This window comes from Phascolarctos cinereus, unplaced genomic scaffold, assembly GCF_003287225.1.
Source record: "Phascolarctos cinereus isolate Bilbo 61053 unplaced genomic scaffold, phaCin_HiC Scaffold_5;HRSCAF=322, whole genome shotgun sequence".
Classification (NCBI taxonomy): domain Eukaryota; kingdom Metazoa; phylum Chordata; class Mammalia; order Diprotodontia; family Phascolarctidae; genus Phascolarctos; species Phascolarctos cinereus.
This window is the reverse complement of record NW_027555958.1, coordinates 259623324-259649395: the sequence shown is the minus strand read 5'-3', so window position 1 is coordinate 259649395 and position 26072 is coordinate 259623324. Positions and strand designations below refer to the sequence as shown.

General features: G+C 36.0%; 1 protein-coding gene across 1 annotated transcript in view; it reads left to right on the top strand.

The window, feature by feature from the left end:
* The window catches only part of QTGAL (queuosine-tRNA galactosyltransferase), a 91530-nt gene that overhangs the window by 18083 nt on the left and 47375 nt on the right, over nucleotides 1-26072 (top strand). The window contains 3 exon segments of the mRNA XM_020987532.2: nucleotides 5676-5741; nucleotides 13974-14069; nucleotides 21882-21977. Of these exon segments, the coding sequence (XP_020843191.1) occupies nucleotides 5676-5741; nucleotides 13974-14069; nucleotides 21882-21977 (258 nt within the window).

The following is a 26072-nucleotide window of genomic DNA, read 5'->3' as shown; positions in this document are numbered from 1 at the left end:
TTTGAGTTTCAAATTTTTTACTTCCTCCTCTCTCCCCTTCCCAAGATGGCGTACAGTCTGATAAAGGCTATACGTGTTGAATCATAATAAACATATTTCCACATTAGTCATGTTGTAAAAGAAGAATCAGAACAAAAGGGAAAAACCACAAGAAAGAAACAAAAACAGTAACAAAAAAGAGAAAACAGTATGCTTCGATCTTCATTCAGACTCCATAGGTCTTCCCTTGGAATTGTCTTAGATCATTGCTTTGCTGAGAAGAGCTAAGTGCTTTACAAATATTATTTAATTTGATCCTCACAACAGCCCTGTGAAGTAGGTGCCGTTATTATCTCCATTTTAGATTTGAGGAAACTAAGTGACTTGCTCGATGTCACACAGCCAGTAAGTGTCTGAGGCCGAATGTGAACACAGAGCTTCCTGACTCTAGGTCTGATGCTCTGTCCACTGTGCCACCTAACTGCCCAACAGATGTTAATGCTTCTTCTTTAATGTCATTTTTACTGGTAAAAATCATATCATTTTCTGATGTTGAACCATTTGATAATGCCAGGGACTTTGGTTGTCAGAAGTTTATTTTCTGGCTGTAGCACTGCAGGAGGAGTTGCCACGCTTCATCTCCTTATTAACATATTGTGCTGGAAGCATTGTTATTCTCAGGGCTCTTGGGTTGTCTCCATTAGGGTCTGAAAAGTAAAGGTCAGTCAGTCAGTAAACATTAATTAAGTGTCTCCTGTGTGTTACGTTGTGCTAAGTGCTGGAGATACAAAGAAAAGCAAAAGACAATCTCTGCCTTTCAAGGAGCTCATAATTAATGGGGGAAGATAATACATGAAAAGGTAGGAGACAACCATACTGTATAGGGACTAGAGGACCATCTCCAGTTGTCCTGATCTGTATCTTGCCACTGGACCCAGGTGGCTTTGGAGGAGAAAATGAAGCTGGTAACTTTGCATAGCCCTCCCTCATTTAAATCCAGTTCACTTGCATGTCATGGTATCACCTCCTTGAAGTCATGCTCCTCTTCAAGAATGAAGGACAAACAACAGGGAATAAGAGTAGTTGCTCTGCTGACTCAGGATCTGAGTGGGTTTTTTATAGGGATCTTCAGGACATTTATCTACCCATCTTCAGGGTCCCAAGTAATGAGGCCTCTCTCCCAATGCAGAGTAAGCAAAGGCTTATCCAGTATTCTGATCTTGGCCAAGTTAATATTGATAGCTGTATGCCAAGAAATAGGATGAGGATAGTCATGTATCAAGATACACATTCAGGGAAGGTTGAGAGGTATGTGTAGGGAGGAGAAGGGAGCAGGGATTCAGCAAATCAGTTAATAAGTTTCTATAGCAAATTAAAGTTGTGTCGCAAGTCAGAGTTACAAGATAGACCCCAGGTCACAAAATGGAGTCTAAGAAATTTCAAAGGATCTCTACTACAGAGCTGCTGAGATCACAAAGAGAGTGTAGGAAGAGAAGAGGGCCTAGGAGTGAGCCTTTTGGGTTACCTATGGTTAGCAGCTTGAACATGGCTCCGTCTATTAAAGGAAACTGAGGAATGACTAGACAGCTAGAGAAAGAAGCATGTGATGAAAACTCGGAGAAGAATGTATCATAGAAAAAGATTTTGGTATTCAGAGTTAAATGCTGCATAGAGATCAGGTAAGTAAAATGCTAAGAAAAGACTACTGCATTTCTCAATTAAGACACCAATGGTAACTTTTAGGGAGTAATTTTGATTGAATTGTGAGTTTGCAATGCAGTTTTCAAAGATTCAAATGGTTATTGAGAGGAGAATAAGTAGAGGCAATGAGTGTCTGAGCAAGAGAAGAAAGTTGGTAAGACAGCTTAGGTGTTACTGTTAAGGTTCTAATGAGAGGCAAGAATGTGCCAACTGTGTGAGAATGGTTTTCCACGGGAGTTAGTCACCAGAGCCACTAGCTAAAACAATAAAAGACTGCTTCTAGAAAATATGAAAAGAAGGAAGAAATTTGCAGTGATCCCCAAGGCTAGTCTATGCTCCCAAATTCAGTCTGGTCTCCTCTCTAGAAGAGCTGAAAAAACAATGTTTCTCCATTCTTTACTTACTAGTAGAGGAGAGTAAATTGAACCATTAGTTTCCATTGTAATCCTGTGTATTTAATTTTAAAACATTCTGCTAAGAAGTTCGTTGGTTTTTCCATACTGACAAAGGAGTATGTAACACACACACAAAAGGTTAAGCACTCCTGCTTTAAAAGAAATTGACTTGCTTCAGTATGGGTTGGAAGAAAAAGAAGAAACAGGAAGAGGTGAGGGCAGTGTTGACTTCTATCAGGAGTTTGGTGAGAATAACACTTAAGATGGGAAAAAGGATCACTATAACACTTTAAACTAAAACAGATATGAGGTTGTTCCCAAAGGTGGAAGGACCTAACCTGTCTCAAAAAGAAAAATTGTAGTTTTTTGTTTTCTTATGGGTGGTGATGTGAATCTGTAGAGGCTGAAATTTGAAAATTATCTAAGACTGGTCAAAAAGAAAAGAGATTAATAGATGACTTTGTATGAAGGGGTAGTAAAGCACCTATTTGTCAACTTGTTAATAGAGAAATCAGTTGTCTTCTGCAGCATGTTATCTAGAATGTATCCCTAAGACTTGCCAGATTGGATTAAAAACTATTCACTTTTGGTGATTCATATGGCTAGAAATGTTTCTGCCAGAAGGAATCTAGAAAGCTCTGCCAAAAATTATGAAGTGCTACATAAGAAACAGTAGCACAGCTAATATTTTCATCTCTGCTACTGAATAAAGGCAATAGTTTCAGAATACTGAGGCAGATTTTTCTAGTGAACAGTTTGGTTAAGAAAGTAATGTCTAAAAACAGGATTTATATTTCTAGACCATAGCTTAAAATATAACAATGATGGGTGATTTGCACTGAGTCTAAATAGCTTGCTTAGTTCTGCAGGAACTGTTTTATTTTTGTTTCATTTCCCTAATAGTACAGTTACTTGTAAGTAAAAGGCACATAGTAATATTTGTCAAATTTGTTGAGTAGGTGATTTTCCAAGGTAATTGGTTTATCTTTTGCTATTTACCTTGGCCTGAAAATGGTTTCCAGTTCTAGTGCAGTGATTTCCACTTTGTGGTTTATGAGCTCCTTGGGGACTTATGATTGTTAAGGGGTTTACATTAAAACTTCTTTAATGAAGACTCAAGTATTGCCCAGTTTTTCCTGTGTCAATAAGCGTATGCATGTTTGAAGCATTATATGTTTGTTTCTGCAGCAATTTGAAACCATCATGGTCACATATACAGTGATTTTAGTGTTTGTACAGTGAATTACATATACTCTGACCACTTCTGACTAAGTGCAGCGTATTCTTGAAGTTTCTCAATCTGTCATCAAATTGTTGCCAATCCGCCACAAAGGTTCAACATTTGAGCACAAACTGATTCCCAACTTGTGGTCAAATACATGTGATGTTCTTTTTTATATTCTGTACACTGAACCAGAATAACCCCTTTGTTCTCTTTTGTTACCCTGTAATCCTACCTTATCATCTGTGTAATCAGTTAATCAAGTTGTTAGGAATATTTGATTTCTTGAAGCACAGATATCAGGCTACTTGAAAACCATGATTGCTAGACATGAGCATTATAAATCATGAACAAATGTTCTGCAGAAACAAACTTTAATGTTGCCTTTCATTGCAATATGTAGGCTATTTTCCAATTTAAATTTACCCACTTATGTTACTATTCCTATCTCTGGTGGATTTTCAAGTGAACTGATTGGCAACTGTGTTAAGTTACTGGGGAGAGTTTTGTGTTTGAAGCGAGTGTACCAGAGGTAAAAGAGAATAAAATCACATCTGAAGAGGTTCTTTCCTTACGGAGGTTTGTCTATATAAAAACACTGTTAAAAATGAAGTAATATATGCTATTAATTATATTTATCAGTCAGGAAAAAAGTTAATATTTTATATTGTAACTAGCTATTCATTTTCATTGATTGATTAGGTGGCTAAAAATGAAATATGAATTTCTATCAACAAAAGAGCATGTAAAATTTTCCTGTCATTTTTTTGCCACATTTATGGGACCAAACATTTTAACTTTGTTTTTATTTTAAATCAAAATATAGATGTTAAGTAAATCTGGTTAGATTTAAGACTGTGTTTGGTGTTTAACCAAATATTGAGATCTTTGTTCAAATGAAAAAGGCCAATACTCAAATTATTATGCATGATTATTATATTAAATATTTTCCATGTTTTAACTGTTTCTTTAAAAATGTTACTTAATGGGGGCAGCTAGGTGGTACAGTGGATGGAGTTCTGGCCTTGGAGTCAGGAGGACCTGAGTTCAAATCCAGTCTCAGACCAAACACTTGACATTTACTAGCTGTATGACCCTAGGCAAGTCACTTAACCCCAATTGCCTCACAAAAAAAAAAATGTTACTTATGTTCAACAGAATTTTTAAAGGAATTTAAAATGAAGTCAAGCATGTTCTTGCTAGATTACCTTTGCAAATTGTTACAGAATATTCCATATAAAATGTTATAATTATTTTATAATTAGTTTTATAATCTTATATTTATAATTATATGGAATAAAGTTTTGTATTTTATTGTAATTATGTAATATAAATTTTGTCTCAGAGGTTTGAGGGGCAAAAATTATTATTATTGTTAACACTTAAAAGAGTATTATGAGTAGTATTTTAAATTATCCTGGGACTTTATACCACATATTTTTTGTTGTTGTTGATGAAAAAGGTTCATGGAACAAAAAACATTGGGAACCACTGAAATATCCTTTCAGAGTGTACTTAATTCCAATGAAACTGAGAAGGTGGCAACTTGAGGGCAAACAATAGATAGTCAAAGATATTCTTCTGTGGGATGTGAAGCAGGAGGTAGAATTCCCAAACCCCTTCCCCATAGGATCCCTAAAGATTTTTTAACAGGATTTGGGCATTATGATCATCATAATGATAGTTTTTAGGGCAACAGTGTTGCATTACATACTTAGGATAGTATAGGAATCTGAAGATGTTAGAATCCTTTATTGTAAAATGCTATCCTATTTTAGCAATAGTACTTTGGATATATAGGATAAAGCATCAGTAGAGGTACTTTGCTGTTAGTTCAGTTAAAAAAAATCTGCATTTAATTCATTGCTTATCCATAGGAACAGAAGGAATGAGTTGAATGAAATTATAGTAGGTTAAGCATATTCTCATTCTTTTTCTATCTGAAATCATTGACATTGTTTCTTTTATCAATTAGAGTTTGATAAAATAAGAAAAAAATTAAAAAAAAAATAACCACACAGTGATGATAATTTTTCATAGACTTGCATAATGTTAAAGCTGGAAGGGATTTTGGAGATTATTTAATTTCACTTCCTTATTTTACATATGAATATACAGAGGGCCAAAGAGATTAAATTTGCTAACTTTTTACTGATTTAAAATTTTTTGTTTAGTCTATAGTGTAGTGAAATGGTTCTCCTGGATCTATGATTTAATTGGTTTAGGGAATTCTTGATGAGTAAATTCCTTTGGTGAGTGTAGGTTGGTGCCAGCTCTACAAGTCTGAGAGATTAGTGAACTGATGGCCAAATAAATAGCTGTAACATGTGGATAAGTACAGTATGTTGGTCTTTTTAATAGTATGCTGTTTGTTATAGGATGATGTGATGATGCCTCAGAGGGTGAGATTGCAATACAAAGCTGCCATTCAACATCCAAACAGTGTAAGTATCCTTTTTCTATGTCATGATTAACTTTTAATAAAGTGATTACTAACTTTTTTTGGAATTAAGTTCATTTTTTGCAATAATCAAAATAGGGTTTACCTGGTTAATAAGTCAGTGGGAAAATTTTCTTTAATTGATAACATTTTTCTTGCATTGAGTATAAGTATATATTGAGATTGGCTTTATTTTAATCCACAAGATAAATTTGTGGATCTGAGTTGCTGTACAAGAATTGTTGATTTAAATTGGTACAAAAGCTTCTTTGAAACCAGTGTGGCAAGAGGTGGAAAAGCTGAGAAAACATGATATATAACAATCTATCAATAGATTATAAATAGCATGTATAGTTTTAATTATTCTTTGGTGATTGTAAAACCTCTTTTATTCGCCTAGATTAAATTTTGACATTATAGAATAAATTCTTCCATCTTTTCTTAAAGATCATTATCACAATGAGATTTTCCTCTTTAAAAAAAAATCCTATCAGATGGTTTGGTCTTATGTGATGTTGTCTTCTAGAAATAAACTTGATGAGGTTGAAGAACTTTTGCTGAACTGAGACTATTTGACCTTCTGTTTCCACAACCATTGATTTATTCTCTGCAGTCCCTGTTTAATTAAAGAAATTATCTACATTTAAAAGGTTTAAGTTTTAACAGACAAGAGAGAGAGGAAATTACAAAAGATAATATGGATGCAAAGGTGAATGAATGAATGAATAAGCACTTATCAAGAACTACTATGTCCCATACAGTGTTCCAAATGCTGGGGATACAAATACAAAAGTTGAGACAGTTTCTGTCTTCGTAGAGCTTACATTCTAAAAGAGGGAGACAACATATATAGGAGAGTGGTTGTTAGGTAAGAAAGGTTTCCTTTAGGGAATCACAAGTATGTTGAGTTCATCAATAGAGCAAGCTGTTGACACTCCCTTTCTTAAAGCAATAGTTCTGTTGATTTACCTATTGTTTTCCCAGCAGGAGCAGGGAAGATTAATGCATATATATGACTCAGCCTCAGTGTGGGAGTTCAGAATCTTAGTAAATTCACATCCTAAAGGACTGGGGTAATTAATTCCAGAAAAAGATAGAGAATGTCTCTGACTCCTTTTATTTCAGAGATGACACAGGCTTCCCTACAGGAAGGGTGACTCTAGTTGTCCAAACTCCAACTTACAAAGAAATGAGGACAGCAATATTTGTGAGGAGGGGAGAATGAGGCTGGAGTGGCAATGAGGTAGATAGGCAGGAGGGGGGAGGAAGGGCAAGTAGATATCAAGTAGATATCATGTGGTACCTCTGCCCAATGGCTGCTTCTATGATTACCTGAAATTGAAAAGCTTTTGCACATATACATTTAAAAAACAACAACAAAAAACCCATCTAGAGTAAGGAGGAAAATTCTTGACTACTGGAAAACATCTTTTTATCAGTTATCTTTGATAAGGGTACAGTATCCAGGCTATACTATGAAGCAAAATACTGTAGTAGATAGAGAGCTAGAGAGTTGGCTTAAATACCTGGATTCATGTCCCACCACTGACACATATCTATTTGACCCAGGTAACTTGCTAAAACTATAAAATACATATACGTGTGTGTGTGTGTGTGTGTGTATGTGTGTATAGATCTATTTAGATATATATAGACATATAGATATAGATATGTAGTGTCTCTGTAACAGAGAGGTACTGGTTACTGGAGAAGAAGTGAGGGGAATCATGGGGAGAAATGACCTAGAAGTGATCTAGTCTAGAGACTATACCAATTTGGTAGTAACACTTGGTGCCACAACGAAGCACAGAAAAAGAACTGAACAACAGAGGGAGAAGGGGAAGGATGTCTGTATGTGCCTATGTGACACTCTACTGAACCCGTGGGTCAGAGCCCAGCATCCTACTGGGGCCAGTTCTGTCCCCCCAGAAGTCATTTGGTGCGGAGCCTAATGCTGGTGAACTGTGAATTACCTAGTGTGAGAGGATGCTGAGAAAGCTTTGAGATCCCCAAAGAAATTACCATCAGAGGGGAGAGAGTCAGAAAGTAAGCCATAGGACAAAATAAGAGGAAAAGATCAAAATTACCAAAGATTTCAGGAGGAAGAAAACTCAGTTAAAGACCTTGAGCACAAGCAGATAAGCCAATAAGGAAGATATTAGTAACGGAAGGGAAAATGGTCTCCAAATGAGGTAAAAGAATTCATGCATATATGAATAAGCTTTTCAAGAAAAAAGAAAAATTAATTAATACCTGAGGCAGAAGACCCTGTGAATAAGAGAGCAAAGAATCACATAGGATGTTCATGAGTGGTTTAAAAGAGAAATATTAATTGCAAAAGCAGAACTTATAATCTACACTGCAGAAATAATATAGAATAAAAAATGTTAATGTGCACTAGCAAATTTCACTAAAGAAATAAGCATAACTGATTGGGAATGCAAATACACAGAAGTGAAGGACAATCTGGAAATGAAACAAAAAACAATAAGATCAAATGAAAGCTTGCTTTTCATAGAAGTAAAAAATCCTGATCTCAAGATAGACAGGATGAATGGAGACAGCATAAAGACTTTATATTTCCCAGAAGATCATGATAAATAAAACAACCTGAACACTGTTATTTAAGAAATAATACAGGAAAATGGCCCAGAACTTCTGAATACAGAAATCAGTGCATTCAATCTAAAGAATCCAAAGATGCATAGTAGTTAAACTTAAGAATTCCATTGAAAATGAATACATTTTTTAAGTGACCAGGAGAAATATTCTAAAATAAATGAAAGGAAATTCGAACAGCATAAGACTTTTCTGTACTTACCAGAAATCATAGGAAGGAATAGAATAATGTATTCTGAACAGCAGTGAAGCTAAAAATGCAGCCCAAGGTGACCTACCCTGCAAATCTGAGCCTAGGCATAAATGAAAATAGATGCATCTTCACTAAAAAAGAGGTATTTGAAACATTACCAGAAAGACCTTGAAGAAATTATTTACTTCTCAAACATCTTAGATAACAGAAATACAAGAAGGGTAAACAAACACAGCAGCCAAGGAAAACAAAACAGCAAAATAAGAACAGAAACTTCTTTCTAACTGCACACAAGGAGACAAGGGTGAAAACAGACATCAAATAGACACAATAGGGAAGAAGCATCATGGCTTCACAATAGATAAATTGATGTTTTTTCTGGTTTTAAATTTATAGAATAAGAAAGTGCATAAAGGAGGGCGGAGGAGACGAAGGCAATAGAGGTGAATATGTGATATACCCTAATAAGTTAAAGGCTAACTGAAAGAAAATAACTTTCAATCTCTTAGGAAGAAGAGAACTTACAGGAGAATGGGCAAAGATGCAGAGGTAGGGAATGAAAAATTGAGGAAACAGTGTTTCAGTAGTAGGAGTGGAGTACCACTGATGCATGCTTCTATGGGTAAAGACATATATTCCATGAAGGGAGATTGTGCTAGTTGATATTATTTGCAGGGATTTGCTGCTTAGACCACTGAGCATTCCTCAGGAGAAAGGGAACCAGAGTTTCTGGAAGCAGCTGATACCCAAAAGAATAAAAATAATATTTCTAAGAATGAGGTACAACAGAAAAAAGAGATGGCAGCCTTATATACAAGGCAATAATACAGAATCTGTTTAGTCAGGAACCCAAAATAGTTTTTAATTCCATGAGGAATGTAGAGAGTAACAAAGGATTAAGTTAGTATAAGGGCCCTGAATCAAAGGCTAAAAAGAAAGAACATAAATCATGAGTAGAATGAGGGAAAGAACTTTAAAAAAAAAGTGCAGAAAAAGAAGTTTTAAAAACAAACAAGTTGAAGGGGAGGAGAAGAAGGGGGATTCTGCTTGATTCCTTGAGAGGAAAAAAGAGGGGAAGAATTAAGTAACTGGGTAAAACAGGAAGGGAAAAGGAACTAATAAAAAAAAAACCTCCAGAACTGGGGAAAGAGGCAAAAGAGAAGTGGGGTGGTGGAATTAAGGATTAAGGGAAGAAAGCTAGTGGGTGTAGGATTGCCTTAAAATTGTTAAGCTAAATTAACTGAAGAAACATAGTACTGTGTTTACAGAGAAAGAGTGAAAAATTTGATTTGGAAAAAAAACTACTAGAGAAGAATGGATAAAACATAAACTTAAATGTAACAGAGAAAAACAAAAGGGAAAATACAGACCTGAACAAATTGCTAGAGAAATTAGAACTAAAAAATACATGTATTTCTCCGCACAACATAGAATATTTACAAAAATTGACCATTTATTAGGACACAGAGATATTACAAACAAATGTAAAAAGGCAGAAATAGTAAATACATCCTTTACATATTATAATAAAATAAAAAGAGTTATTTCAGTGGGCAAGACAAAAGACATAGACCCAAATAAAGACAGCAATGAAATCGTTAGTGTGGATCAAAGGACAAATCACAGAATTATGTGAATTATGAGTTATGTGAAATAATTATGTGAAAGGAAAGATAATGAAGAAACAGCGACCAAAATTTCTGGAATACAGCTAGAGTTCTGAGGAGAAAAATCATATCCTTTGTACCATATATTAACAAAATATTTATACATATATAAAAAAACCGGTTGTCATTCCTCAGTAGATAAGTGATCAAAAGATATGAACAAAAAATTCTTAAAAGAATTGCAAAGTGCTAACAGCCACATAAAAGAATACTAATGGTTACTAATAATAAGAGAAATGTAAATCAAGACAACCCTGTCATTTGACTTCACACCCTGCAAAATGGCAAAGATGAGAAAAGGTGGAAAAGAGATTGTGGGAAAACATGCACACTGGCACATTGTTGCTTGACCCTTTTGGAAAGAAATTTGTAATTTTGCAAACAAAGTAAGTAAAATGCACATACCCTTTGACCCAGAAAGAAGAAAGTTCCTATATACACTAAAATATTTGTAGTAGCACTTTTTTTGGTAGGGAAAAAAGGAAACAAACCAGGTGCCTATCATTTGAGGAATGGCTACACAAATTACGGTACATGAATGTAATGAAATATTACTGTGTTGTAAGAAATGGTAAATAAGATGAATATAAAGAAACATGGAAAGAGCTGCATGAAGTGTTGCAGATTGAAGTAAACAATTTTTTTAAAAAAGCCCAATATACACATTTTCTACAAAAATATAAAGAGAAAGATCAGCCACCTACTCCAAAATTCAGAAGTCAATGTTGCAGAATTTAAAAGAACAAATAAGAAGAGCTAAAACAAGACATTTCCACCTTATCCCTTTGCAGAAGTGGGAGAAGTAGAGGGAAGAATACTGGTGAAACTATGATGTTGTAAAAAAACAAATGACATCAATTAAAACTTACTAGTCAATATTAGTTAATAGTCAGCAAACATTCAGTGCCTACCATGTGCCAGGCATTGTGCTGAGTGCTAGGGATAGGAATAAAAAGAAAGACTAAGGAACTTACAGTCTGCTGGGGGGAAGAAATAGAAGGAAGCTGAAAAGGAAGGGGTTAGGGGAAAGGAAGAAAAGAAGGTATCTGGTACAGTGATATGAAAGAAAAGTATGAATAATTCTAAAAGCAGTATAGCTGGTAGGAAATGGGAAGAAGACTGTGCTGTTCCTCCTCCCAAGAACCCTTGGCTTTGCCTTCCATTCAGAGGGTCCAATCAGAGGGAATGAGGATATTGATAAAATGTGTAGACCAAAACTGAGTTCAAGTCAGTTAGTCAATAAACATTTATTAAGTGCCTCCTATGTGCCAGGCACTGTTCTAAGTACTGGAGATACAAAGAAAGATAAAAGACAGCTGCTGCTCTTAAGGGATTTACAGTCTAATGGGGGAATCAACATGCAAATAACTGTGTACAGACAAATTATACAGGGTAAATTGGAAATAATCAATAGGGAAAGCACTAGAATTTGGAAAAGCTTCTTTAGGAGGTGATATTTTAGCTAGGACTTGAAGGAAGCTAGAGAACCAGGTGGCAGAGATGAAATGGGAAAACATTCTGTACATGGGGAACAGCCACTGAAAATGACCAGAATTGGGAGATGGACTGTTTATTTGAGGAACTGCAAGAAGGCCAGTGTCACTGGCACAGAGTAAGTAAGGGATAGAAGGAGCATGTGTAAGGTATGAGAACACTGGAAAGATGGGGGGGGAGGGGTCAGGTTATGAAGGGCTTTGAATGTCATTTGATCTTGAGTGTGACTGGGAACTGGTAGAGTTTATTGAGTAGGGAAATGACATAGTCAGACTTGGGCTTTAGGAAGGTCTCTGATGACTGAGTGGAGGATGGACTAGAGTGGGATTTGTTATAGGAAGACCAATGAGCAGGCTATGTCTAGACATGGTATGATAAAGGCTTGTTTCAAGGTGATAGCAATGTCAGAAGAGAGAAAGGAGCATATGTGAGAGATGTTATAAAGGTTAAATCTAGTCTTTACAACAGATTATATATGGAATGAGAGAGTGAGGAGTTGAGGATGACACCCAGTTTGAGAGCCTGAGGGACTGGGAGCATGGTGATGTCTTTGACAGTAATAGAGGGGTTTGAGTGGAAAGATGATGCATTCTGTATTGGACATGTTGAGTTTAAGATATCTACAGGACATCTATTTTGAGATGTCTAATAGGCAGTTGGAGATACAAAAGTGGAGATCAAGAGAAAGGTGAGGGCTGAATAAGTAGATATGAGAATCATCAGCATAAAGATATTAATCAAATCCAGGGGAACTGAAGAGATCACGAAGTGAAATGGTACAGAAGGAAAAGAGAAGAGAAACCAGGGTAGAGGCTGGATGATGATCCAGCAAAGGAGACTAAGAAGTCTGATAGGTAAGATGAGAACTAGGATGGAGTAGTGTCACAAAGACCTAGAGAAAAGAGCATCAAAGAGAGGAGGATGAGAAGTCAAGAAGAATGTGGATTAAGAAAAAACCATTTGATTTGTCAGTGAAGAGATCATTGGCAACTTGGAAGAACAGTTTTTGTTGAATGATGAAGTTGGAAGCTGAACTGGAAAGATTTGAGAGACTTAGAGGAAAGGAAATGGCCTTCTTGAAGACTTTAGCAGCAAAAGGGAGGAGATATATAGGATGATAGCTAGTGGAGATGGATGGATCAAGTCAAGAGTTTTTTGAGGATGGAGGAGACATGGGTGTGTTTACAGGAACTAATGAAGCAGCAAGGAGATAGGGAGAGATTGAAAACAGTGGAGATATTAAAGGGGGTCATCTCTTAGAAAAGAAGAAATGGAATGGAATCACTTACATACATAGAGGAGTGTGCCTGGCAAGGAGCAACTATTTGTTCATACGAAATAGAGGTGAAAGAGAGTGGCAGAAGGTGCTATGAGATGAGGAGGAATGGACAAGGGGGAACTCTCAGTGAAAAGAAGGAACTTTATTTTTCAACAATAATAAACTAATCTGTCCTTTTATGGAAAAAAATGGGAAGTTATTTAGAATTATGAACCATGAAGGTATGCCAACTTTTTGTAATATCAGTGGTACTTGGAACTGAGATTTTTTATATTCTTTTAGGTATTCACAGGATATATTACTGAAAATTTCTTGGAAGGAACTAGAAAATTACAACTGTTCAAGTAAAGCTTGTTAATTTGAATTTATATGTGACAGCTTTTTATTACAGTAAAGACTTCATAATAAATGTCATCTTGGATAATAAGAACTACATAAATCAATCAATCAATCAATCAATAAATGAATGAATAAATGAATGAATGAATGAATGAATGAATGAATAAACAGACAAACAAATAAAAACCTACACCTATTGTGTCTGTTGATCTTATAATTATAGTACCCCAGTGGGTCTCAGGGGGTTGGTTTGAGGATCTGGTAAAAATTGACTCCTTTCTGTTGCAGTCTTAATGTGTGTTTGGTTTTTTTTTTTTAATAGATTTAAAATCTTAGCAGAGCACCAAATGTAAAAATTATATTAATAAGAAGCCATTGAAAAATGCATACATTTAGATTATTTATTAATGAGTATTAATAAATAAAAAGTTCATAAATAATAAAATTATTATTAGTGAACCATAAAATTCAGAAGCTGCTGCATTCTTTATGTTATGACATCAAGCAGAGAAATATCACAGAACTTTGGAAAGCCTGAGAATATTTCTTCATACTGATTTTAATTTAAAATATTTTGCTATCTGTATATGATTTAGCATACACAAACTATGTACTTTCTTTTGTTCAATTCCATTTAAAATATAGATTATAGGATGCCAAGTGAAGAGAGAACCCCCGAACTCAACTGAGCGCTATACTCGTTGGATCAATAATCTAACATCTAAACAACTTATCACTCAGGTATTTAGCATTTTATCTTTTTTATTTATCTATGCAGGTAGTCCTTGGTAGTAGATAGTGTGCTAGAAACTATGCCTTAAAATGCATTGCTAGGTGATACCCTAGCTGTGTCCTAATTCTATATATACTTTGAAGGGTTGAGGGGTTAAAAGAAGTGTTGAGAAGGTGGCACCCTCCGGTGGAAGTGACTCCTTTACTTTGAAATTTAAGGGTCTGCAGGAGGTGGTGAAATGCTTATCTTTTGCCACTTCCAAGTGTTTCTTTGGTTATAGTGACTTCTTTATTGTTTTAAGACAAAGAAGTGAAGGCAAGAGAAAGATACAAGGTATTATGAAGGAGAGAGGACAAGTTGAGAAGACTGTAAAAGAAAAGGCTTTTATTTTTGTGTATTCAGACATGACTAGAAGCCATTGATAAGCAATTAAAGTGAGTGGAAATCAATAAACAAGCATGTTTAATACGTACTGTGTGCTAGCATTATGTTAGATACTAGGGATACAAAACATGAAACAATCCCTACTCTCAAAAGAGGTAATATTCTATTGGTGGACATAGCATATACACATATTATTATATGAAGAGCAAATATTTACAGAATAGAGGTTCATTAAATACATGGAGAATGATGCCATATGGGGGGATCTGAAAGTGTTGTTTGAGCTGGATTTTTGAAATAAGTGAGAGATTTTGTGAGGCAGAAATGAGCAAGGGCATTCCAGGCATAAGGGGTGTCCAGTGCAAAAGAATGGAGACAGGAAATGCAGATTTTTATTAGTCATTGTTGAATTAATACAGTATCCAGAAGTGGGGAGCTTTGTGTAGTTCACATTTTATGTGACTCTGAAATTTTACAGTTCAGTTCTATAATCTATATTTATCCAGGTATAGACCTGGACATAAACATTGATATGATATAGAAATAACAAAAAGCATCCATATTTAGATTTCACTTTGTTTTATAATAACCGTGGTAATTTTTTTTTATCTGATCTGTGATTTTATAGGTAAGAAGCTCTTGGTAAGACCAGGTGAGAAATCCCTGATCCTCCAAAAAGCATTCCATCTGGAATTAGAGATTCACCATTCTGGTAAGAGTAGAAAGAATCATCTCTTGACTCCCTTACCCAACCCAGGAATCCACAGAGGAATGCTCAGAGTCTTGCAGAAATTCTGGAATGGACAAGCCAGGGTAGATTGAGGGCTCAGTACAAAGGACAGAACCCAGGTGGCTCCTGGAGGCATTAAACTTCTTTGCCTTAACTTAAGCCCGATCCAGTCCTCCTTCAAGGCCCATGGCTCCAGGAGCCCAACCAGAGAGAGCAACTATGATGTGTTTCACCTGAGTAGAAGCACTGCCTGTTTCAACCTGTGACCTGCCTGAATTAGTGACCAAGGTCAACCTAATCAGAGCCTTCCCTAAGCCCATGGCTGTAAGAACCCAGCAAGAGAGAAACCTCAGGGTGTTTGGAGCAGGTCCAAAAAGATACTAGTGGCCCTAGCCTAGCTGTGGGAGAAAAGTCATAGGCAAAATCCAACCTGAATAGTTTCTGAAGACTGGAGGCTTGGAGGAGACCCTGAGCCCAGCAGCAGAAGGGAGGAACCCCAGGAAGAGTCTATAGTAGGGAAAGGTCCTGTAATCTTTGGACAACATGAACCCCACCAGAGCCCAGCATCAGAGCAGTCACTATATTCAGAACCAGGCAGACCTTGCCCACGTCTTTCATATTCAGAGTTTGACACAAACTCAGACTCCTCAAATTAGATACTTAGGTAGATGACATGAACAAACCAAGGAAAACTGGACACCATGAGGAAATACATTGATTTGAGAGATGCCCAAGGGATAAACCCTGAAGAAAATAGCAGCCCTACAAAAAGTCCTAGTAAAACCTCAGAGAAAGAAATGTGCTGGCTACAGAGACTACAGAAATAGCTAGGAGAAATGAAACAAAAAATACAGAATGGAAAAAGCTAGGGAAGCAATATTGGCAAGGAAAATTGGTAATTTAGAACAGGTTATATAAAAGCTTAATCTAGCTCAGCACTGTTTTATATGATGGCATGTACTGTCACTCTATGCAGGGCAAGCTCTTCTTGCTTTCTTTTGCCCCTCCCTCCTCCTCTCACTGGGATGCAGGCTGGGGGTGAAAGTAGAGTTCTGTTGCTTGTTGTCACAGAACGGTGGGGTGAAGTCGGGAGAATTGTTGGTAGATAGCAGCAGCAATAGAATTGCTTAGTGAATTCCAGGGTGTAAGTCATTGGGTACTGTTGTGCAAGGTAGGGGCTGATGGGGGAGAGGATGCTGAGTGTGTGTTAGGTACTAGCCTTCTCTGCTGTTAATTCATTGAGTTCGGTTTCTTTGTGTCTTAACCTGTAGAGACAGCATTAATTCTTTATCTTTTCATTCTTATTTAGGAAAAGTTTTGAGAGTTTGTAAGAACTGGAAAAAGTGTCTAGTCTTCCATCTTGTTGGTTATATCAGCCCCACACTCTTGCTTTCTCCTGACAATCTTGCAGGCTATATGTGTCTGTGGCCTTTTGCTTTTCTTAGCCTGCCTGACTATTATGGCAGTTCCCTTTCCTTTTGCATGCAGTCCTGGCTTATCTTGGGCTGTTCTGGGGTAAAAATCACTGTAGTTTCTCATTGGATTTCTTGATCATTATTTGGTCTGGTGTGAATTACAGGTTTTTGCTGCAGTAGGTATGTGGAATGTAGGTATCTGCCTCCATTTAGTTCTAAGTGCTTGTACATTCTAATAGGGAGAGTTAACACATAAAGAACAGTAGTATCCAGGGAGTGGTGAAGTTATCCAGGTCAGGTCCTGAAGATCTATTTGGGATGTGTGTGTGTAATTTAAAACACTTAATAATAACTGTTGAATTGGCTCATTTCTCCATATAGGTATATTTATTACTTGTCTGGACTTATGTGATTTAGTTCAGATAAGTTACTGTTTCTCAAAGACTGATGAATTTGATTGTTTTCTTGCTCTGCTTTGGACATAGGGTAATATTACTATGTCATAATTAGTAATAAATATTTAAAACATTTTCAGACTTTGTCCATTTATAGTGAATTTAAGAAGACAGATTTAAGATGATGAGTGACTTGGTAGGGACAAGAAGATAGATAACAATATTCCAGTGTGTCCACACAGTATATCCTGAACTAATATGGTGACCAGAATGGAGTGGGCAGTTATAGGTCTAGATGTAGATGGATAGATAGATAGATAGATAGATAGATAGATAGATAGATAGATAGATAGATAGATATAGATATGTAACTGGGAAAGCAGTTACAGGTCTAGATGGGTGCATAACATGTATACCTGTTATCAGTTTAATCTTCATAAAACATCATTTTCATGATGTTTCCACTCTGCCCAAGAACCTTTAATTTTTTTAGTCTGATGGCTTCACCTGTCAGTACCCTTTAATTCAGTTACATCACTGTATTCCTCATATTAGATTGATAAAATAAGAATTCTGCCTTCCACCATTTCTCATGTAAGCATGATCTGTCATCCTTCAACCTTTTAACAGGTCAATATTTCCTATGCTCCTTTATGTAGCTTTACTTCTTTGTTTTGACTTTGAAACTTTCTGGCATTTTAAAAAAGAATATTATTCCTTTGGAGATCATAGAGTTGGTTGGTTGGTTGTCCTTCCTGGTTGTTGTCTTTCATTCTCAAAGAGGACCAAAATGACATTACTATGTTGGAGTCAAGGTACAGTGTGTCTGACTATGGCTGATCAGACCAATATAAGCTTGGACAGCTCTACCACAGGTCGGTCACAAATAGTCCGATGAAGATCTGGAGTAGAGATGTCTCTAAATTTGCTCTTCTCATGTTTCTTTTGAACTACTGCAATTCTGCTTTGTTCATAGAACACAGTGTTTTCTTTGCTCCTTTGACCCTTTTGACCTGTCAGGCCTGCTACTGAATTCCACTTTTTGTGATTTACATATGCAAAAAATCATAGTGCTGCAATTAATTTAGAAAGCTTTTCTAAATATTATGAAGTCTTAAGTAAGAAATTTAAAACCTTAGAGGGTATATATGTAGAATTTGGGGATATGAACAGTTAGGTAAGAAGATGGTATCTAAGAAGGAGTTTTAGGTTTCTAAACATGGCTTAAAGTATAGGAATGAGTGCCTCCTGGCTGGAGTGGAATGCCTAAGTAAAAATGTATGTAACTAGAGTCTTGTAAATAAAATCAAAAGGATTTTACACTGAAAAGAAAGAGCAAGAGAGAAAAATTTAGTTATAGGGTATCAGATCTAGGAAAGACAAATCTGTTTCCACAAAACCATCTTCTAGTTCCTGATGACTTGAATGCTAACTGTGCCCATATCCAAACTGTTGCCAAGCCCTGTCAATTTCACTTTTGCGACATTTCTTGAATATGCCCTCTTCTCTCCTCTAATACTGCTACCTCAGGCCCTCATCACCTCTTGCTTGGGTTATTGCAATGTCCTGCTGAGGGGTTTGCCTGCCTCAAGTGTCTCCCTACTCCAATCCATCCTTCATTCAGCCACTAAAATGATTTTCCTTAAATGCAGGTCTGATCATGTCACCTCCCTACTCATTAAACTCCAGTGGCTTCCTATTGCCTCCAGGACAAAATGATCTCTTTTGTCATTCAAGGCCCTTCATAACCTAGTCCCCTCTTACCTTTCCAGTCTTCTTACACTTTACTCCCCAACATGTATTCTTTGATCCAGTAATGCTGGTCTTCTGGCTGTTCCATGAACAAGAAACTCCACCTTCAGCTCCAAGCATTTTCTGTGGCTATTGTCCATGCTGGTAATGCTCTCCCTCCTTTGCTCTGACTACTGACCTTCCTGGCTTCCTTGAAGCCCCAACTAAAATCCCACTTTCTACAGAAAATTTTCCCTAACCCCTCTTAATTCCAGTGCTTTCCTTCTTTCAATTATTTCCTATTTATCCTGTGTGTAGCTTGATTTGTTGTATATATTTGTTTGCATGTTATCTCCTCCATTATATTGTAAGCCCCTTTTTGTATCCCTAGCAGCCCAGGGCCTGTCACTGTAGGCGTTTAATAAATATTTATTGAATTGAATTTTGAAACTGTCTCTGGCTCATGCTCAGGGGCTCCCCAGCCTTTTTAGTGTTGGGAACCCCTTTAAAATTCTGGTGAAACATATGGACCTATTCTCAGAATAATATTTCTTTTTAAATTCATAATTAAAATAGTAATTTTCAATTAGCAGTTAGTGAAAATTAATATGAAATTTTTTCCATTCAAGTTTTCCCCTTTTCCCCTCAATCCTGAAGTCTATCCACAGACGCTTGGAGGTCCATGGATTCCAGAAAACATGTATTACTTTGTTCTGTAGTTATTTGTGTATACTTCATATCTACCTATTAAATTATAAATTTCATAAGACCAGCTACCTTTTATATAAACTTTATATTTCTCACAGCACTTAGCACAATATTTTGTACATAAGAAGCATTTGACAAATGTTTTTTGAATTTTTCTGATGACATTAGAGGTGAGGAGATCTGCTCAGTTTTTAAAAAGATAGTGGTTTGATCCCTTTTACAATTAGAAGAACTACTCAGTGCAGTTGAATCCAAAAAAAGTATTTTATTGAATACCTTCTATGTATGTCCATCTGTCTTTGTCTTCTCTATTGGATCTTAAGAAAGTGAAGTCCTTTAATGCTTATTGAATGAATGTAATTAGGGAGACAATGAGAGAATCAGATTTAGAGTTAGAAAACCTACGCCAGATAACTGGTTCTTACTCTTGGGCCTCAGTTTCCTCATCTGTAAAATAAGGAGGTCTCTGAAGTCCCTTACCATCCTCTAAATGCTATGATGTATGAGGAGTGGGATGAAAAGTATATGCAAAAGGAATTTGGAATAAGGGAAATTACTCTGAATTAATTGTTGTGGAGTGTGATTCAGACAGGCTACCTACATGAGTAAGTCTTGAGCAGGGAGTTAATAAAGTCTATTGCACACTTAATGTTGTAATGTCTTTAGCATAGTGCTTGGCATATACACAGTAGATGTTTAATACATGCTTATTTTCTAAAAAGTGTATACTCAGCACTGGGGGATACCAACTAGTAGAAGATAGGGACCTTGCAGCTTATTTAATTTAAAGAATTGCTTGGGGCACTGAGAGGTTAAGTGACTTGCCCAAGGTTATAGATTGTACTTGAATCAAGATCTTCCTGCCTCAAAAGCTGCTTCAGTATCTACTATGCCACTCTTCCTCTCGTGTTTTATTAGAATTTTAATAATCCAGATATGAAGTGATAGGAGTAGGGTGATGGCAAAACAGGGGCCAAATTTGAGTAACATTGAGTAGGACTTGGTGACCAATCAGATGTGTTTCTAAGTTTTGGGACCTCGATGAGTATTTGTTAACTGATATAGGCGAAGGAAGGAAAAATAGAATCAAGTGACAACAGTTGACAAAAGACATTGTGGAGAATATAGAAGGAAATTGACACATCAAGATATCCAAAACACTGGAGTTATTTTTCTGAAAGGATCTTTTCAAGGTTTGCAAAAGATTTTCTTGAGATCTCTTGCTGCTTACCCTGTGATACTGCTAGGTATACTATAAGCCTTTTTTTGAATGAATATTTTATTTACTTCATAATAGTTGTATATCTGGAAATTCTTATTACTATTTGATTTGGGTTGAGATGTTTAAAGCAGAAAACATTATTATGTATAATTTCTGGCCATATTGGTATTTATTCCTTGTAGAAGTGGTTGTGATTTGAAAGATAGACAATGAGTGGTTATATTCACATTGCTTGCCACAGCGTTTTTCTTCCTTTTAAAGTTTTTTTAAGCTAGTTTTTGATACTGAATGTAAGGGATTCTGAATGTAAGGATTATGTGTATTTTTCTTTTCCCAAATTTTCTTTCTGTAATTTTCAAAAAGGTTTATTGATTCTTTTTTTGTTTTTTTGCACCCATCATTTAAAAGGGATTTCATGCAGCCTGAACTGTGCTTGCACTGGAGTGCAGTATGGTGTAGTGTATAGAGAGCTGACCCTGAAACAAGGAAGACTTTAAGTTCACCCTTGGACACATACTAGCTGTGTGGCCCTGAGCAAGCTTAATCTCTCAATGCTCTAGGCAGCTAAGACTGTAAATAAAAGAGAAGATGCCACCCTACATTGATAAAGTTCCCTTACCTAGGAGTTCTTTATACCAGTACCAGGTCTAGTCCCTATATGTTTCTTATATGCTTACATGCTTCTTAAAATTGGAATTATTATTATCATTTGAAAAGTTGCTTGTGATGTAGTCTTTAGTTCCCACCCTGCCACTAACTTTCTCTGTGCCTCTGAGCAAATGACATACCTTTCTGGACTTCAGTTTCTCATGTTCACATTTACAAAATGCTATGTAGCTTATATAAGTAAAATGAAAGGGATTGGAATCACTCTAAAATCCTTTCTAGCTCTACTCTTCTTAAAGAGCAGTTAAAATTCACTTATTCTTTTCTGAAATGGTCATGAAAGAAATGGATGCTAATCATACTACCCGTTTGAATGTAAGCTTCTTGAGAGCAAATAAATTTCATTTTTGTCTTCATGTCCTCAGTACCTGGCCCATAACATACGAAACAAATGCTTGTTGATTGACTGATAGTCTCTATATGAATATATATGTGTGTGTGGATGTGTGTGTGTATATATATATACACATATGTGTATATGTGTATATATATATACACACACATACATATATTCATATATTTATATAATGAAACTCCTTCATTCTCTTAATGTTAACGATGTTTCATAGGTGTTTACTTCTTATGGACCAACAGTGATCATGCCTACCTGGTTCTGCTCCCAAGAATGGTTTTCCAAAGTTGGAAAATTTGATGAGAGTGGTAAGGTAAGTCCCTAAAAGAAGAAAATGCCTCATTGAATACTTTTGGTTAAAAAAGAATTTTGTACCTCAATGAAAGTTTTATATTCCCCAGCTTAGTTTCCACTTGATCATCTACTAGATGGCAATGTCATTTCATTTCCCCTGCTAGTTTTTCACCTGTTGGTAGGTTATGTGTCTAGTATAACATAATGTGGAAAGAGTGTAGTACTTGGAAGACCTAGCTCAACCACTTATTAACTCTGTGACCCCAAATCACTTTCATAGGATCACAAATTTAGTGCTGGAAGAGGCCTCCTGTCATATAGTCTAGGCCCCTTATTTTTTAGATAAGGAAATCAAGACACAGAGAGGTGAAGGAAACTGAAAGACTTTTCAAAGTGAGGGGATGAGGATCTGAGAGGCGTGCTTAAATGAAATATAACAATCGTAATGACTATAAAATGTTGCTGGATCCAAGGAGTTGGGGTTGTATGCACTCTCTCTCTTAAGAGTCCCCTGTGCTGTGGACCCTTGCCTATGGAAACCAGCTTCAGGCTTGAGGGAGCATGACCACCTAAAATAAGGATCAGTCTTCTCAGACTTTTGGGCTTATTGTGGTCATGGTCATTGCGCTCATGGTGCCCCAGGGAAAAATATCTTGAAGCTTAGATTTTGGTTCATGTCTAGGCTGTCTGTAAAATGTGAGTTGAAAGGTATACAATATACAGTATGAATCAGAAAAGGGGCAGTTATTTATTTCATATGCACAAAAGAAATACTTAATAGAAAGATGATACTAGGATAAAATAATAATATAACTATATTCTTCTTCAAGGTCAATACTAAAATTTGATGTACTTTGTAGGACTGTCAAATAGACATTTTGAATATCACCTTGTTCTGCATTGTCTAACAAATTCCCTCTAGAGAATATAGTTTTTTGGCAATACAGGTTTGGGACTGAGCTTCTTTTCCTGTCAGTGCTATCCTTTCCAATACAGAAACTCTCTCTGCTGTCAGTCTGTTCAGGAACTCAGAATCTCTAACTTCTTGAACACACAAAATTGACTTCAAAATTGGACATGGAAATTTCAGGATCACTATTCAGTCCTCTACAGTCAGGAAACGCAAAGTGATCAAGGCATCCGGGGGGCCTCAAGGGTCAGGCACAATTTCCCTAGCCGAGCCCTTATGCACCTTGTGTGTGGCAGATGCCACATGTCTGGCATGAGGGGAAAAGTTCCACCCCTTCCCTACTCTTTGTAGAAAACCCATGGGAGGAGAACTACTACTTGCCACATATTCTAGACTCAGAAAGAGAGTAACAGAAGCTTTCTGTCCTTTTAAAATGACAAGTCACCCTGTTCCCTGCTGCTGCCACCATGCAAAGGGGAGTTCCAAGGGATCACTTAAAGCTTCTGATCCAAGTGTCAAGTCCTTTGAAGTGCTGAGCCATGCGTAGTCAGCTGTAAGCAAAGTGTCTAAGTGGGGCAGCTCTGCATGCACTATCCCTATTACATAATAATTACAAATATTTTGCATGTGAGTATGTAAAATAAAAATTGTCAGTTCTTAGTTATTCATTATGAGGAGAGAGTGGTGCTTGGATAGTTACTGGTAAAATGTTGGGTGTGATTTCAGAAGAACCAGGACCTCAGACCCCTCCTGCCCTTCATCAAAACACAGTATAATACAAAAACAAACAAAACCCTTTTTCCATCTGTTAGCTGTGGCCTGAAATACTATTATAGGTTTTATCCCTTTAGGTAAAGTATCTTTAAGTTTTTTCTTATGATCTTCTTTTGATTTTCCTGAAATCTTAGCACTTATAAAGTTGGAGATGGGTTAACTGCCGGGCTCACTGCCCTTCCTGCAGAAAATGAGTTTGCTAAAACCAATGGAGAGAGGAAAATTAACGATGGCAGCAGCACCTATAAGCAGGGCTCCAAGATTCCACCTGCCTTTCAGAGGAGCCTAAGAATCAGATCCCTATTAGCAGGTATTACATGTCTTACCCTATAACAGCCACTGCCCACCCACACTTTGTAAGTTATTTCCAATCACTTAGTATAAATTAATTTCGGTTAAATCTCAAGTTCAAAACCTGAGATAAATTTTGATTGGGAAAGAGCACAAAGCCACTGAGCACTTTAGAGACTGTGAGGGGAGGAGCAGCTAGATGGTGCAGTGGATAGAGCACCATTCCTGGATTCAGGAAGACCTGAGTTCAAATGTGGCCTCAGACACTTGATACTTACTAGCTTTGTGACCCTGGGCAAGTCACTTCACCCCATTACCTTGCAAAAAAAGAAAAAGAAAAAGAGAATATGAGGGGAAGGCACAGACCTGGCATCTTGATTCTGTTTTCAAGAAATTTATTTCACAGTCATAGAGCTAGAATGGACAATAGAGGTTATTGTATAATTATTTATATTATATTATATCATATTATATTATATATTATATTATATTAATTATAATATTATATAATTCAACACCCTTATTTTGAAGATAATGAGACTGAGTTTCAGAGAGCTGAAATGACTTGGCCAAAGTCAGATACCTATTTAGTAGTAGAGCTAAAACTAGAAACTAATTTTTCTGAATTAGGATTATATTTTTATATTATATAGGATTGTATTAGGATACAGTTTTCTTTCCACCACATCATAGGCTTTTAATCCAAATTTATTATCTGTGCTATATGTAAAATGCTTAATTTTTTTTACTGCAAAGTTTTATTGATGCCTTTTAAGTTTTTACGTATGTCATTTCTGAATGGAGCTTACCATTTCACAAAGAAAAAATAATGGTTAAAATGCATGTAATAGCACATATAATATTCCACACCCATACTCTCCCATCTCTCTAAGGAAAGGAAGAAGTATTTTCTCATTTCTTCTCTGGGCCCAGGATATGTTATTATAATTACCAAGCTTTTGGTTTCATTTTTTTGTTGTTTTTATTAACATTCTTTTAATCATTGTGTATATTTTTTCCTGTTTCTGCTTTTATTTGTGCTACATATATCAATTCATTCAAATCTTCCCATGTTTCTCTGAATTCTGTTCATTTTAAAGCATAATAATATTCCTGTGGTATTTATATGTATACAACTGCAGTTTTTTAAGCCATTCCCCAAATAATAGGAACTTAATTTTTTTACAGTGCTCAGCTGCTTTAAAGAAGGGTTGCTATTAATATCTTGATTAAATATAGTATCCTTCTTTCTATTTTTTACTTCCTTTGTATATAGATTTAGTAGTGGGATCTCTGAACCAAAGTGTCAAACATTTAATGGTCACTTTGACACTTAGTTTTAGCAGAATGTAGCAGAATAATATTTCTGAATCATAAACATTTTCTTATTCTTATTTGTAAAAATAAAATACATTTAGAATCATTGAGTGCCTATTTAGGGCATAGTAAAAGATACTGTCTTTCAGGATGTTACAATTCAATTGAGGAGATAGAGGAAGACAGTCAAATTATTATGAAGGCAATATGTATGTAACTCTCATGTCAGAGGCTCCCTCTTGAGATGTAGGCCAAACATACGTATATATATATGTATCTTTAAGATCTTATTTTTTTTAATATGCATTTAAAAAATTTAAATAGTATTTTATTTTTCCCCCAAGAAATACTATGAAACAGTAAATATTAAGAAAATTTTATTAAATATTAAGAAAAATTTTTAGCATTCATTTTTACAAGATTTTGAGTTCCAGATTTTTCTCCCTCCCTCCCCTCTCCTCTTCTGAAAATGGTAGGCAGTTTGATATAGTTTATACACATGCTATCATGTAAAACATTTCCATATTCATCACAGTTGTGCAAGAAGAAACAGATCAAAAGGAAATAAAACCATGTGGAAGAATAAAGTAAGTAGAAAAATATGCTTTGATCTGCATTCTGAGTCTATTAGTTCTTTATCTGGATATGGATAGCATTTTCCTTTTGAGTCCTTTGTACTTGTCTTGGATCATTGTGTTGCTGAGAAGAACTCAGTCATTCATAGCTGATCATCACACAGTGTTGCTGATACTATATACCATGTTTTCCTGGCTCTGCTCATTTCACTTTGCATCAGTTTGTACAAGTCTTTCCAGGTTTTTC